The sequence below is a fragment of the Triticum dicoccoides genome, chromosome 4B, assembly GCF_002162155.2.
Source record: "Triticum dicoccoides isolate Atlit2015 ecotype Zavitan chromosome 4B, WEW_v2.0, whole genome shotgun sequence".
Taxonomy (NCBI): domain Eukaryota; kingdom Viridiplantae; phylum Streptophyta; class Magnoliopsida; order Poales; family Poaceae; genus Triticum; species Triticum dicoccoides.
This window is the reverse complement of record NC_041387.1, coordinates 171,335,772-171,352,244: the sequence shown is the minus strand read 5'-3', so window position 1 is coordinate 171,352,244 and position 16,473 is coordinate 171,335,772. Positions and strand designations below refer to the sequence as shown.

General features: G+C 46.8%; 3 protein-coding genes across 3 annotated transcripts; 2 read left to right on the top strand and 1 right to left on the bottom strand.

Annotated features, from left to right (window-relative positions):
• Positions 1 to 349: 349 nt before the first annotated feature.
• LOC119295613 (protein ROOT PRIMORDIUM DEFECTIVE 1-like) lies at positions 350 to 2,517 on the top strand. Its single transcript, XM_037574051.1, has one exon. The coding sequence runs from the start codon at positions 729 to 731 to the stop codon at positions 1,995 to 1,997; it is 1,269 nt and encodes a 422-aa protein (XP_037429948.1). The 5' UTR covers positions 350 to 728; the 3' UTR covers positions 1,998 to 2,517.
• A 2,573-nt stretch (positions 2,518 to 5,090) lies between these two features.
• On the top strand, positions 5,091 to 8,093 carry LOC119295612 (putative receptor protein kinase ZmPK1). Its single transcript, XM_037574050.1, has one exon. It carries the CDS (start codon positions 5,521 to 5,523, stop codon positions 7,978 to 7,980), a length of 2,460 nt encoding a protein of 819 aa, XP_037429947.1. The 5' UTR covers positions 5,091 to 5,520; the 3' UTR covers positions 7,981 to 8,093.
• Positions 8,094 to 8,580: 487 nt separating this feature from the next.
• Positions 8,581 to 11,315, bottom strand: LOC119295611 (putative receptor protein kinase ZmPK1). The gene has a single exon (XM_037574049.1). The coding sequence runs from the start codon at positions 11,175 to 11,177 to the stop codon at positions 8,658 to 8,660; it is 2,520 nt and encodes an 839-aa protein (XP_037429946.1). The 5' UTR covers positions 11,178 to 11,315; the 3' UTR covers positions 8,581 to 8,657.
• Positions 11,316 to 16,473: the final 5,158 nt, after the last annotated feature.

The window sequence follows — 16,473 nt, the reverse complement described above, 5'->3', positions numbered from 1 at the left end:
GGTTCAGATGGGTCACATCGCTGGACCTGGAAGGAGGAACGATGGACGACGCCGATTGAGGTTGATGCCCTCAGCCAGCACGGCGACTGGAGCAGGAGGCTCAGGGTTGGTCACGTAGGACTTGGATTTGCGACAGGGATGAGCAGACAGAGCACGGATGGATGGCCACGTCTGACGTCTGACGGAGGCCGCCGCTCCACGGGCACGGGGGGTGGGAGAGAAGGAAAGGAACGAGGCGACAGGTCGTGGTTAGGTAGGGTGGCGGGAGGGGCGGACGGGGAACGGTGCGGATCTCCCCATCCTGCTAATCTAGCGGTGACCGAACGAAGCAGCCATTTTGGGTCTCACCTCCGCCTCGTTCTGCTCACTCTGCTTTCCCTCGCGCCGATACTACCGCCGCCGCCACCACTGGTCGCGCCGTCGCCCCCGTCCTCTGCAGCCACCAGGCTCCGCGCCTCTCCCCTTGTCCTCCTTCCTCGCGCTTGCCCGCGACCACACGCCGCCAGGCAGAGCTCGCTCCTATCCACCCAGATAGAGCGCATCCTGTTCGACGAAATGCCCACCTCGCAGCCGTCCCTTGTTTCTCCAGTCGCACCCGCAGCTGCACACATGATAAATTCGTGCGCGTTGTTCCAGTAGAAGTTGGCATTGCGCTCTACTTCATAGTGCAGATTCAGTTTTTTCTTCTCAGTTGGGTAAGGATTCTGTCTGTTAGCATACAAGCAAAGATGGCATCCAAGCTATTCAGTCCAAAACATCTGCGCGTCTTCTCCCCGAGGCCGCAGATGCTGGATGAGGCGTTCTGCTACGGCCCGTTTAACCGTAGCATGCAGAGGAGGTGGAAGAAGCCGGTGGACTCAGCGCGGACTCGCCTGGAGGGCAGAACAAGGGACCACAGGCTGGACAAGCTGATGATCCAACTCAAGAACCTGAGGCTGGCCTTGGACTTGCACGCCGTCATATCCCAGCAGAGGAACGGCTACGCGTCTCTCCAGCTACTTCTGAGGTGGAGGCGTGAGATCGGCGCTTTCCTTAAGAAATACCCCCACATTTTCGAGATCTATGTGCACCCTGTCAAAAGGAACCATTGCTGCAGGATCACCCAGAAGATGGCTGATCTGGTCGCGGAAGAAGATGCTGTTCTCAGGGAAAACGAATCCGCTGTGGTTCAGCGGCTCAAGAAACTTCTCATGATGTCTACGGACGGAACTCTCAATATGCATGCGTTATGGCTCATAAGGAAGGAGCTTGGTCTGCCTGATGACTACAGGTCTTCTATGCTGCCAAACCATCTGTCTGATTTTTCTCTTGAAACCCCTGATACTCTGACATTGATCACCAGGGATGAGAATCTAGCTGTTGCTAGTGTCGAAGAATGGAGGGACAAGGAGTATACAGAAAAATGGTTGGCAGAATATGAGACCAAATATGCTTTTCCAGTAAACTTCCCTACAGGCTTTAAGATTGAGAAAGGTTTTAGGGAAAAGCTTAAGAATTGGCAGAGGCTTCCCTACACCAAACCTTACGAGAAGAATGATTTGCATCCAATCACCAACGCTGAGAGGCTTGAGAAACGTATTGTTGGTATTCTTCATGAACTCTTAAGCTCGACAGTCGAAAAGATGCTGCCACTGGAGAGGTTGTCACACTTCAGGAGACCATTTTTGATGGAGGTAAACTTGCGGGAACTTCTTCTTAAGCACCCTGGCATTTTCTACATCTCGACTAAAGGAAGCAAGCAAACTGTGCTTCTTAGGGAGAGTTATAATAAAGGATGTTTGGTTGAGCCAAACCCTGTTTATAGCGTGCGAAGGAAAATGCTAGAGCTGATTTTGGCCGGATGTCGGGGCATTGTTCAAACTGAAAATGCCATCTCGCTTGTTGAGGAGGATAGCCAGGGAAGCAGTCATGGGTCACAGAATCACACATGCCAGGTGGATAACATGAATTCCATGTCACAGTTTGAAAGTGACTCCTCTGTAGAGTCATTTTCTTGAGGAGTCTTGCTGTGACTCTGGCGGAATAGGATTCGATGAATTAATGCAGTAATGGGAGGATCTGAAGCATTCAGAAGACAACAAACAAGCTTTTGGTGCTCTCTGAAGTACAAGTGTCAGGCAGGGGTTCCTAACTTTGGTACTGAAGAAACTCCCATCAGATTTTTCTTCTTGTATTCACATGCATTGCTTTTCTAGGATAATGCATCCTTTCCACTGAAGTTTCTTTCTTTGAGGCTATTCAACGAAGCTTGTTGCTGGCAGAAAAGTGCATTCGCTAGACTAAATTACTTGTAGTGTTTTTGTGTAAAATTTAAATGCGTGTGTTGGGCTTGTTGAGCTGTGCCCTCAGCACTAACCCTTGTTGCTTGTTTGTTCCTGGACTGTGTGTGTGTGTGTGAACCTTGGTGGTGTGAACCTTGTGGATGTTGGCTTTGGCATTGGCTTTATCTATAAAGCGGGGCGTGAGCCTTTTTCGGTAAAATTTAAATGCTGCATATGTTGTAGCTCGCATTCATGCTGAATTAAAAGAATTATCGGTGACTACATTTCTAGCTGATTTCATTGCCTGCTTTCTTATTCTGCTGCAGCTTATTATAAACGTCTTCTAATTTACTTTATTCAAGTATATTTATCTGGTAGACTTCTAGTTTAAAGACACTGGTAAAGGTACAGTGTGAACATGGCAACAGAGACAAAAAGAAAGAAGATAACACCCACTTTTATGTTACTATTTACATTGATAAAACTAAGGTTCAGTCTGCAGATGTCGTGATAGACGATACAAAAGTAAATTACAGCCTTCTGTCTTTCTTTCAGAGTTCGTCTTACAGCAAGTGCTCAGGCGTTCATCCACTGCTCTGAAGCAATGTAACCTGTAAAAATATCACACCTTCAGAAGATAAACGTGGGAAACTTTGATTTTTAAGGTCAAACCAAAGCATGTAAATTAACCCTTCTAACTAGCGAAATTAGCACCTGTGTGCAATCCATTGACACATTTTTCTGTAACAGCAACCCACTTCTCCAAACTGATCATGGATTTCTGCTTGGCTGTAAATTTATCACAGATACTGTGGACAATTTCAAAGGAAAGAAGGAATGGCAAGTTTCCCTCCATTGAACATCAATCAATCTAGAAATAGGTAAAGGAAGGCGTATCACAGGGGTATTTTTCTTTTTTCTATTCACTTCCGTGGGGTTCTAAATTGAAAACATGAACACAAACGAAATCGTATTGAAATTACATAAAAAAAGAAAAGAGAGGAGTAGCTCTTGGTTTAAAGAAAAGGGAGGAGATGGATCGAATTCAGTCTTTTTCCTTGTTTGCTTCTTTCACCATCCTGCAGGAGGTTCCTCCTAGGCTTGGGTTAACTAGACCCCGGCCTTTGTGGACAGCGTCTGTTGCGCTGTAGTAGTGTTTCTCTGCTCTTGAAGAAGAGGAGGCATGGCTGTAGAGACTAGCGGGCAGAATATGTATACAACTTGAGCACTTGTCATCTTGTTGTGAATGATGCTCCTGTTAATTTCTTTTGCAAACTTGCATGATCCTGCTACTTATTATTCACTGATTTGGATATTTGTAATGGGTTGACGATATCTCAAGTGTTGTGGCTGACTTTAGTGACTGAGATCAACAATATCTCACATTTGTGAAACACTGAACAATATTTACTTTGAACAGGCTAGACCAGGATATGCCTTGATTCAATTTTGGATGTGCTATTTGACGGGCTTTGTTGTTCGTGTGATATTTCATTGACTGTTAAAGTTGCAGGACACGCAGGGTTGGTGAGCAGGGTACAAGGGGTGGAAAAGAAATTAGATGCTGCCACCTTGCTGGACAGCGACTGCCCCTGTTTAAAGCTGACTTGATCCTTGATATTCTTGAAATGTCACCATGCGGCTCTATATTCATTGATGAGTCTCAAGCTCAGACAGATGAACTATCGCGTTGGACAAGACGCATCGCTCAGCTTGTGGACTTTTAATCTATTTCAGGTAACAAAGTCCAATTAGTAGTCCCTTTATTCTGCACTATATCGTTTTTACAAGTCCCAAACCTGCATGTAGATAAGAAGTATTACAACCGTGGTTACTAGTGGATTTAACGAAGACAACGGGAGTCTTGCTGTGACTCGCACAAATTAGTAATTGATGAAATAATGCAGTAATGGGAAAACCTGAAGCTTTCAGCAGACAACAAACAAGCTTCTGGTGCTCTCTGAAGTACAAGTACTCGGGCAAGGTTCCTAAATTTGGTACTGAAGAAACTCCCATCAGATTTTTCTTCTTGAATTCATATGCATGGCTTTTCTAGGATAATGCATTCTTTCCGCTGAAGTTTCTTTCTCTGAGACTATTCAACGAAGCTTGTTGCTGACAGAAAAGTGCATTAGCTAGACTACTTAATTGCTTGTCGTGTTTTTGTGTAAAATTTAAACGTTGCATATGTTGTAGCTGATAAATTGAAATTTTAAACGCCGCTTATGTTAGTATACAAAATGTAAAAATGTAAATTACAGCCTTCTATCCTTCATTCATTTCTCCATTGATCAGAGTTGTCTTACAGCAAATGCTCAGGCATTGGCCGCTGCTCCAAAGCAATGTAACCTGTAAAAATATTGCACCTTTCAGAAGATAAACAGGGGAAACTTTCATTGAAATCTGAAACCAAAGCATGTAAATTTATATTATAACTAGCGAAACAGTTAGCCCCTGTGGGCAATCCATTGACACATTTTGCTGTAAGAGCAAACCACTTGTTCAGGCTGATCATGGGTTTCTGCTTGGCTGTGAATTTGTCGCAGATACAGTGGACGTTTGCTTCTTTGACCATCTTCCAGAGGGTTCCGCCTAGGCTTGGGTTAACTGGACCCCGGCCTGCCTTTGTGGACAGCTTCTATTGCGTTGTAACAGCATTCCTCTGTTCTTGAAGAAGAGGAGGTGTTGTAACAGTATAAAATCACAAGTTTTGAATACACTTTAGCAACAAGCCAAGCTTCACTTTCTCAAAAGTTTGCTGAGGAGAGCGACTCCCCACCTGAATATTTCATTGCTGTCCAGGTTGCAGCACACAGAAGGGGTTGGTGAGCAGGGGTACAAGGGGTCGAAAAGAAGTTAGATGCTGCCACGTAGCTGGACAGCGACCGTCCCTGTTTAAAGCTGATCTGTCCTTAATATTCTGGAGATGTCACAATCAAGCGCCGCACCATGTGGCTCTATGTTCATTGATGAATCTCAAGCTTAGACAGATATAAACTAGTGTGTTGGACAAGATGCATCCCTCAGCTTGTGGACTTTTAATACATTTCAGGTAACAAAGTCCAATTAGTAGTCCTCCTCTTCTACAGCATATCGTTTTTACAAGTCTCAACATGCATGCAGACAAGAAGTATTCCAACCATGGCTACCGGTGGATTGGACCAAGACAAAGGGGAGCATCTGGAACTTCATCGCCTACTCAAACTCATCCTCATCCCGGCCCTGCAGGCAGCAGCTCAGATAATCTCTGCAACCAACCATGGCTACCCCCTTCCTACCCACCCTGCTCCTATCCTTGCTTGTTCTACTTCTACCAGCCGTGGATGCTGGTGGCGCGGCACCTCCCGGCGGCGACGTCCTGGCGCTGAAATCCTCCCTCGCCGTCGAGGATCACGAGACCAGCTTCCTGCGGTCACCCGACGGTACGTTCTCCTGCGGCTTCCATAGCATCTACAGCGGCGCCTTCACCTTCTCCATCTGGTACTCCGACTCACCCGGCGAAACCGTCGTCTGGAGTGCCAACCGCGGCCGCCCCGTGCTCTCCAGGAGGTCAGCCGTCACCCTGCGCAAGGACGGCAACATGGTCCTCACCGACCACGACGGCACCGTCGTGTGGCAAACTGAGGGCAACCTCCCGAATGTCCAGTATGCACAGCTTCTTGACACCGGAAACCTCGTGCTGAATAACACAAGCGGCACCATTGTTTGGCAGAGCTTCGATTCGCCGACAGACACCTTCCTACCCACCCAGCGAATCCCTGCCACGGCAAAGTTAGTCTCTACCAGCCGGCTGCATGTTCCTGGTCACTACACCTTCCGTTTTAGTGACCAATCCATGCTGTCTCTCTTCTACGATGACACCAATGTTTCTGACATATACTGGCCTGATCCTGATTACCAGTACTATGAGAATAACAGGAACCTCTATAACAGTACTAGGATGGGGAGCCTTGATGATTATGGGGAGTTTTTTGCCAGTGATTTCGCGTGGCACCGGCCTCTTGTTGCCTCTGATAGAGGCTATGGGATTAAGAGAAGACTTACCCTTGATTCTGATGGTAATCTTAGGATATACAGCTTGAGCAATGAATCAGATTCAAACAGGAGATGGACAGTTTCATGGGTGGCTGTCTCTCAGCCATGCATGATACATGGCATGTGTGGTCCATATGGGATCTGCCACTACTGCCCTGCACCAACATGTTCTTGCCCACCTGGTTATGCAATGAGGAATCCTGGCAACTGGACACAGGGATGCGAGCTTACCGTAGATACCATCGGATGTGGGGACAGTGAACGGAATGCGACATTTTTGCAGCTTCCAAACACTGATTTTTGGGGATCTGATCAGCAGCGCATCAACGAAGTGTCCTTGGAGGATTGTTGGAACGTATGCTTGAGTGATTGCACGTGCAAGGGTTTTCAGTACCAACAAGGAAATGGCACATGCTATCCAAAGAATCTTCTTTTCAATGGAAGGAGTTTCCCAACACCTACTGTGCGAACGATGTACATCAAGCTCCCCACAAGTTTCAATGTTTCAAATACCCCAATTCCACAGTCCAATGTGCTCAACACTAAAATACATCGTCTTGAATGTGATCATGTGAGCAAAACAATCATAGAATCAGTGCCAGACATGGTTCGTGAAGATGGCAGTGATGATCCAAAATGGCTCTATCTATATGGGTTCATTGCTGCATTTTTTGTCATTGAGGCTTTCTTCTTCGCGTTTGCATGGTTCTTCGTTCTACGGAGAGAGTTTAGGTCATCGCAATTATGGGCGGCTGAGGAAGGCTACAAGGTGATGACTAGTCATTTCCGGATGTATAGTTACAGAGAGCTGGCCAAGGCGACTGAAAAGTTCAAACATGAGCTTGGATGGGGAGGTTCAGGTATTGTCTACAAGGGAACCTTGGATGATGAGCGAGAGGCGGTCATAAAAAGGCTGGAAAATGTAACACGGAACAGGGCAGAGTTCCAGGATGAGTTGCATGTCATTGCAAGGATTAACCATATGAATCTGGCAAGAATATGGGGGGTTTGCTCAGAGAGATCCCATAGAATGCTGGTCTTGGAGTATTTTGAGAACGGCTCATTAGCTAACATACTATTCAGCAACAAAATCTTGCTGCAGTGGGGTCAGAGGTTCAACATTGCTTTAGGTGTTGCAAAGGGGCTGGCCTATCTTCACCATGAGTGCCTAGAGTGGGTCATCCACTGCAACCTGAAGCCGGAGAACATTCTGCTGGATCAGGATCTAGAGCCTAAGATCACCGACTTTGGGTTCGCAAAGCTGCTCAGCAGAACGGGGCCTAATCAGAATCTGTCTCGGGCGCGAGGAACCTTGGGCTACATGGCTCCGGAGTGGGTCACAGGTTTACCGATAACAGCGAAGGTTGATGTGTACAGCTACGGAATCGTGCTTCTTGAACTAGTGTCAGGAACAAGAATTCTCGACTTTGTTGTTAATTTGGAGGAGGATGTCCATGTGGTGCTCAAGAAGTTCATTAAGATGCTTTCTTACAGGTTGGAAGGGGATGAACTGTTGTGGTTAACGGAGTTTGTAGATGTCAGACTGGACGGCGATTTCAACTACCTGCAAGCGAAAGAGTTGATCAGGATAGCCGTTTCATGCCTGGAGGAGGACAGAAAGAACAGGCCAACAATGGAATCAATAGTTGAGAGCCTCCTTTCAGTTGAAGAAGCTTCAGTTTGAACCTGAACATAGTTGTATCCTTGTGCATAGGTATTCCATATTATGTAGTAATTGAGTAATGATAGTAATACATGTACTAGTTGTTCATGTAATATATTCAGTCTTTTTGTTTCTGAAATCGCTTAGGCCCTCTTAGTAGTTATAAGAACATATTGTAAATCTGACAATGGTAAAACCAATGGTATCATCTGGTAACTGCTCGCCAGCTGATATAGGTGTTCTATGTATGACATTCTGTATCAAAGATTTTTCATCTGGCAACGGGAGGAAATGCAGCAGGACTGCACAAGTATCCTGATCCAGTTGACAATCTAAGTGATGTCCCAAATCAGCTATGATACCACTGTCAAACCAATAGATTTGGGCAAGAAGAACAATCCAAGTGCAGCTTGTCCAACATCTGCAACAGGTAAACTTCTAGATTTCTGCTATAATGCATTAACAAAGACATAATTTGTGGGTTCTAATTTCTACTCCCTCCGGTCCATAATAAGTGTTGCAGTTTTGAACTAAGGTTGAGTTGTGACACTTATTTTGGATCGGAGGGAGTAAATAATATACTCCCTCCGTCCCAAAATTCTTGTCTTAAACTTGTCTAGATACGTGGCTTGATACATCCGTCTGCAGAGATGAGCTGTATACACACACACACTAACACATGTCCAAAATAAACTGAATCAAATTTCTGGATATTCATTATCTCTGGACTCATCATCTGTAGAGATGAGCGTCTGCACTACATTCTTCATACCGGGCCTTTTGTTTCTATCTTCCTCTAAACATGAGACAGCCAACTGGGCAAATATTTTAGCTTGCGCATGGTTAAATTCGCCATCAAGCCGTTCATCCACCAGGTCCGCAACCCATCCTCCATCGCCGCGCTTCGATCTGTCGACGATCATCTTCACCACGGTTCTGACATCAGTTTCAAGCCCCTCTTTCCCATCCACCACCCAATCCGAAACCCTCTGCCCTTTCATCAGTTCCAGGAGCACCACGCCGTAGCTGTACACGTCGACCTTCTCGGTGATGGGAAGGCTGGAGACCCACTCGGGTGCCATGTACCCCCTTGTTCCTCGGATCCGCGACAAGCCCGAGTCGGACCCGTCTCTGTTGAGCAGCTTCGCCAGCCCGAAGTCGGTGATCTTGGGCTCCATTTCATCATCCAGCAGTATGTTCTCCGGCTTCATGTCGCAGTGGATGATCCACTCCAGGCACTCATTGTGAAGGTATGCCAGTCCTTTGGCCACGCCGACGGCGATGTTGAACCTCTGCTTCCATCCCAGCAACCTGCCGGAATTTCCGGTGCTTTGGAACAGCACATTTGCCAATGATCCGTTGTGGACGTACTCGTAGACCAGAATCCGGTGCGCGCCTTCTGAGCAGAACCCCCACATCCTCACCAAGTTCATGTGGTAGATCCTGCCGATCGCGCTCAGCTCGGCTTGGAACACCTCCTCGCTCTGGCTCACGTCCTGCAGCACCTTGACGGCCACCGTCCTGTCGTCGTCCAGGACCCCCTTGTACACGGTGCCCGACCCGCCATGCCCGATCTCGGTGCGGAACTTCCTGGTGGCACTCTGCAGCTCTGAGTAGCTGTACGCCCGGAAATGGCTGGTGATCATCCTGTACCCTTCCTCCACGGCCAGCAGCTCCGATGGCCTGGACAGTATCCCTTTCTTGGAGAAGAGCCAGCACCCGAACGCTATCACAAACACCTCGATGACGAAGAACGCGGACAAGAATCCGTAGAAGTAGAACCATAACGACTTGCCCTGGTTGCTGCTCATCTTCGCCGTGCTGGAGACGTTGAGCATGACTACCTCCGGTGCCACGGCATCGCATCCGGCAATGTCCTCCTGGATGGCGAGGCCATCATCGGTCTGCCATTGATGGACGTGCAGCTCCGGCACGTTGAAGTCGGCGGGGACCTTGAGGTAGGCCGTGCCGGGCAGGCCCGGGAACGTCCTGCCGTTGAACATGAGGCTCTTGGGGTAGCACTCCCCTTTGCCCTGCTTGTACTGGAACACCACGCACGACGGCTCGCCGGTGCACTGCTCCTCGCACGCGTCCAGCGACAGGAACTCGCTGTTGTTGAGGTCGAAGCCCCAGAAATCGGTGTGCGGCAGCGCCACGAACTTCACCTTCTCGTCGCGGCCGCCGGTGGAGTTGCTGAACGTCGGCCGGCAGCCCCTGCTCCAGTCGCTCCGGTCGGCGCGCTCGTGGCCGGGGGCGCAGACGCAGGCCGGTGAAGGCGTGTAGAGGCACAGCGCGTTGATGCCGCACACGCCGTGGATGATGCAAGGGTTGGAGAACGCCATCCACGACACGGTCCACGTCTGGTCGCCGGCGTCCAAGCTGTACAGCCGGAGGTTGCCGTCGGTGTCCAGCGTCAGCCTCCTCCTGACCCCGGCGCCGCCCAGATCGGCGGCATCGAACGTCGCGTTATCGCTGGCCAAGAAATGCCCCGAGGAATCGAGCTCTGCCTCACGGCTGAAATTGTAGATCTTGCGGCTGTTCTGCCAGTAGCTGAAGTAGGGGTTGGGCCAGTAGATGCTGGACACCTCGCCGCCGTCGTCGTACACCATTGAGAGCATGGCGTAGTCGCTGAACCGGAAGCCGTAGTGCCCAGCCGCGAGGAGCCTGCTGGTGGACACGAGCCCGCTCCCGGCGGCGCCGCCGAGGCGCTGGGCGGGGAGCAGGGTGTCGGTGGGGTGGTCGAAGCTCTGCCACAGGACGGCCCCCCGGGCGTCCTCGACGGCGAGGTTGCCGGTGTCGCGGAGCCGCGCCCGCGCGGCGCCGTCGTGGGCGGTGGAGTTCCAGACGACCTCTCCGTCGTAGTCGGTGAGGACGAGCGCGCCGCGGCGGCCGTCGAGCGCGAGGCGGGAGCCCTGGCTGTGCACGGCGCGGCGCGCCGTGGCGCTGGCGGCGGCCGTCCAGACGACGGCGCGGTCGGCGGAGCGCGCGAACCAGACGGAGAAGGTGAAGACGGTGGGGGAGACGGCGTAGAAGCCGCAGGCGAAGGCGCCGTCCGGGGAGACGAGGAGGTCGGACGCGTGGTCCTCGACGGCGAGCGAGGCGCCGCGCGGCAGGCTGCCGCGCTCGCGCTGCGCCCCCGCACGGCCGGTGCCCGGGAGCGCGAGGGCGAAGAGCAGAAGCAGAGCACAGCCGCAGCCGCGAGCTGCGGCTGCGGTCATGGCCGTGCTGAGCTGAGCTGAGCTTGGTCGGTGATCAGGCCGGGACAAAAAAAATCGTTAGTGCTCTAGCTGCTTTGGCTGTCACTGCGGAAAGAATTGTTTGGCCCGGTACGGATCGGGAAAAGGATAGAGAAGTTAGCGGCGGCACGTAACGTAATCAAGCTCGACGCCGGTCGCCGGAGTTTGTAATACTCCCTCCGTTCCTAAATATAAGTCTTTCTAGAGATTTCAATATGGATTACATACGAAGCAAAATGAGTGAATCTACATTCTAAACTATATCTATATACATCCGTATGTAGCTCATATTGAAATCTCTAGAAAAACTTATATTTAGGAACGGAGGGAGTATTTTATTTTATGCACGGGCAGTACTAGGACGAGGAGGAGAAAGGCCCGACTTGTTCCGGTAATGGGACGCGACGTCACCGTTTTTCCACACGCACATGTGCAAGCAAGCAAATACAGTAAGAAAAACACTTGACGTTGTTGGTGTTGGATCACACGTTCAGGCGCGAAGTCTAGCTCCTACTGTAGTTGGTTGATTATTAAGGTGGAAAAGCGAGGATCACGTTGAAAATTCGATCTTGGATATCGTACTAGTTCTCTGTCCGGTCGTAAGAGGCGCAGTAGCATCCAGAATTCCAGACTGAGCAAACTGTTGTCGTTGAAGCTCGCCGGAGCACCTCTTTCTCTCTCAGCTCGATCACTCTCTCAAGAAAAAACCGAGACAGGGGAGATATTGTGCAGGCCAAGTTCTGCTGCTTTTCTCTTCTTCTCTTTCTTTTATTCAATGGTCCTAAAACGTGTCATGATGCTTGCAGTAAACTCCATCGTGCCCATGCCATCACACGGACAAAGTTGTGCAGCGGCCTACTACCTATTCTGCGGAGCACACATCAAAACATGTCCTTGTTAGCTAACAGAAATCTTGCACTGAAACCTGAAACATGTCCTTGTGTACCTAACGATTTTGGCTGCCATGGCATCGTTATTTGCGTAACCGAATTATCCCAACAATCGCCCCGTAATTTAGGTGCGCTGCCTGATGTCGAGGGTGCCGATCTTCAAGCACAGCTCCTGGAAGCGATTGCGCCGAAGTGGCTTGGTCAGAATGTCCGCCTTTTGCTCACCGAAGAGGATGAACTCGACCACCATCATGCCATTCTAAATGTTCTCAGTGATGAAATGATAACGGAGGTCAATGTGTTTGCTCCTGCCGTGCAACACATGATTCTTCCCCAGTGGGATGGCGGATTTGTTGTCGATGAACATCTTGGCCGCCTTTGTGTCCTGGTTCATCAACTCGCCGAGCATGCGAGCTAACCTAATGACCTGACAGGCAATGGTGAAGCCGGCGATGTATTGTGCCTCGCACGAGGAGAGAGCAACCACCTGCGGGATTGTCTCATTATAAAAAGGACAAAGTGTCATATGGTGATATGGATGGATAAATATTGAGTTTTATTAGTAGTTGCCTCATTAAAACAGTTTAGATAAATTTCCTTGGAGATAAATCCTAGTAAGGCAAAAGTGTACCAAGCTACTTGCTCGGAAAAGAAAATTACAACCAGAGGAAAACTACAAAAGGAAAAGAAAACTTACGAAAGGGATAAAATACAAAAGGAAAAGAAATTACAAAGATTACAACTATTCTTTTGGTTGTTCATTGTCTAGATAAGGATTTTTGAACGTGGATAACAGCTCGGTGTTATCCATAATGTGTTGGGCTCCCCGTGTTGCTTCCCCATCTTTCACAGTCATTATTGTCGTCACCAGTGGCGGAGCTACGTTGAAACAAAACAAGGCTATAGCCCGCCCAGTGAGCCTAGTGCTAAAACTGGGCCATGCGGATAGAAAATTTAGGCTTAACCTTCAGTTTGGCCCGCCCAACTTATTTGTTGTAGCTCCGCTACTGGTCGTCACCATATCACTCGTGAGACTGATTTAAGATGTGTGTGGGGTGGAGGTTACGGACGAGGGAGTGGGTCCTGCTGTCAGTGAGAGAGAGATAGGGAGTGACGTTGGCTGTTGGATTTTAAGGCCTTGTACAATGGGAGGTGCTTAGAGAGATGTTTAAAAAAATAAACCGGGTTTTTGTGAAGCACCGGTGCCTATTTCTACAGGAGAGACGCTTAGTTAAGCGTCTATCCTGTACAAATAAGCACCGGTGCTTAAGAAAAGTCTGGTTTATTTCTCTAAGCACCTTCCCTAAGCACTTCCCATTGTACAAGGCCTAAGAAGATGACCATGACTAAACTGGTGCCGCGTATTGATTCGGGAAAGGAGAATGGGTCATGGGCCTAATTGGAGAGAAAGGGGAGTTGGGTTGTGTTTGTTGTTGCGGCTGTTTTGGCCCAGGTGAATAGTTGGTTTAATCTAATTTGATTTAATTTGAACAGGAAATGTCATTTCATTTCCAAAATGATTCACAAAAATATTAGGCCCAATATATATCATAGGAAAAAAGTATTTCCAATGTACTTTTGCAAATTCATTTTTATGCAACGGGCCTTAAGAGCATCTACAGCCGAACTTGGCAAATTCGGCCCCTCAAACGTCCAAGGACGCGACCGGGCATGCCCGCGGGTGCATCCGGACGAGCCCTCATATTTCCTTCCGGGCATCCACATTTCTCAAATCCGGACTCTCAAATTCATGTAAATACATGCACGTCGATCATGCAACACAATGTCACACGTAAATAGCAATTGTTGGTACCAAACATAGATAGCGTTTACATAAAATTTATTTGAAGTGCCAAACTCAAGCATTGCCTCGTTGGTTGCCATTGTGGATCCACATGTGCTCCACAAGATCATTGAGTAGCTTCATGTGCACCTGCTAACCTCGAAGATTCTGATGCATCTGCAGAAAGTTCATAAGCGGAGCCGCATCTTGATCTTCCGGGATTTCAACTTGTTCTCTACACTAGTGCAGAACCGGCCTTTAGTGCCGGTTCGTAACGGGCCTTAGTGCCGGTTCGCCAACCGGCACTAAAAAGTGGGGACTAAAGGTCCCCTCCCTTTAGTACCGATTCGTCACGAACCGGCGCTAAAGTGCCACCACGTGGCACGAGCCAGGCCCGTTTGCGTGGAGGGCATTAGTACCGGTTGGTAACACCAACCGGTACTAAATGTTTGGGTGTTTTTTTAATTTTTCTTTAATTTTGTGTTTTCAATTTAGTTTAGTGATTGTTTTACATTATAATGAGTTGTTAAATCATTAGGTGAAAGTACCGCGGATTAGTTTCGACTGGATGCATTATTGGATATCTCTACTAGCTAGCTAGCTAGAGTATATGCCATATCCATATTATACTTGATCAACTATAATATATACGGATATGACATATACTTGATCACTTAGGTATGATCCATCCAGCTGAAACTAATCTGCGGTTTCTTTTATTAAATAATATAATAATTAACTAGCTATCTAATCACCACAAGCACTACTAGCTTAAAGAAGAAACATTCACTTGTACCAGAAGCAAAAATATTATCGATCAAGTTCAACATGATTGTCATGATATTATAAGCATTCATATATAACACCACAAAAGCAAATCACTTAAGTTCAGAACGAAGAACACAGACATGAAAGCACAAGTACTAATTAAGAGCAGCATGAAGAACTAGCTAAATCACTCCTGCTAGCTACTCTCTCTCTGGTAAAATAGCATAGAACATGTATAGCTCTTCTGATTGATCATACTGGAGCATGCCGATGAACCTGTCTCCTAATCGTGGGCTGCGCTTCTCATTGCTTCCCCCCTAGTACTTCTCTGCGATCATTAACAATTTTCCTCTAATCTTTCACTATTAAGCTTTCATCGCTTCTAGAAATCCTGAATGCATTCATGTGCAATGCAGGATATCTTGGTCGTAAGCTAACAATTGACATCTGACCTTTAGTCTCGATTCACTGAGGCACAACTGTCATCGGGAGTCCCTATTGAAGAACATTGTATAGTACTTAATTAATATACTTAGCAATAAAAGTTTAGCAAAAAAATTATGTATGCAAAATATGCACTGAGGACAAATAGTAAATATCTTACCATCATTTCTAAATAGATGTGACCGTAGTTCAGTACCATCACTATTGGTCGCACGTTTTGAGTACTAACATTTCTAAGTGCAGGAAGAAAATTTGTCTTGACAGTATGAAGATCCTCAAGCCATGAAACATAATGACTTATCTCCTCGCAGTTTAGTTCAGCTCCGGGACAGTAGTAGGTCCTGTCTACCAAGCGCCGGACATATTTGGTTGAATGGAGATAAGCTGTCAATAGAAATTAGTTGTCAGTTATTTTTGAATAAGCAATATCAAAGACAAAAATGTAGTTGAGAAGAACTCACAAAATGGTAGAACTGGGGGCGTCTGCACATCGACCCATATGTCTCTATTACCTTCAATATCATCTTCCAGACGAATATCAAAGGTGATAACCATACCAGGCTTAAATGCATAAGCCTTGCATAATGCTTGCCAGGTTTTGCATTCAAAATAGGTGCACGTGTGTGCATTGTATACTTTGACGTTGAAAGTATAACCATCATGCTCATTTTTCAGGTAAGCTCTCTTTACCTCCATAATTTCCATATCTTTGAAACCTATCTTATCCAAGACAAAAATTCTTCCATGGCACGGGATGCGCTAGTAGAATAGTGAAAATTAAAAATTATAAGTCAGGCAAATGAAGCATATATAAGTCATGCTTAATTACGAAAACAGACTTGTCGTTGTGACTTACTGTATCGAATTCGAAAGTCTCATCCAGCTTGATGCTGAATCGCCTACCATCAACAAGGAAATTTCTGTCGCACTGGCCGCGCTGGTCTTCACAGTATTCGCACATAATGAAATTTTTTCCGTCGTCAGACAACATTTCATATGTTCATATTAGGCGAAACATTAATCACTTACTAATTCAATTAATTCAACTACTTCTATTAATTCAACTAAGCATTTATTAAAAATAAACTAGTTATATCAATTCAATTAATTTAAAGTATTTACTAAAAATAAACTAGTTATATATATATATATATATATATATATTAATTCAACTAGTTCAACTAAACATTTACTAAAAATAAACTAGTTATATTAATTCAACTAATTCAAACTAAGCATATACTAAAAGTAACTAGTTCTATATATTAATTCAACTAGTTCAACAAAATATTTACTAAAAATAAATTAGTTATATATATATATATATATTAATTCAACTAGTTCAACTAAACATTTACTAAAAATAAACTAGTTATATTAATTCAACTAGTTC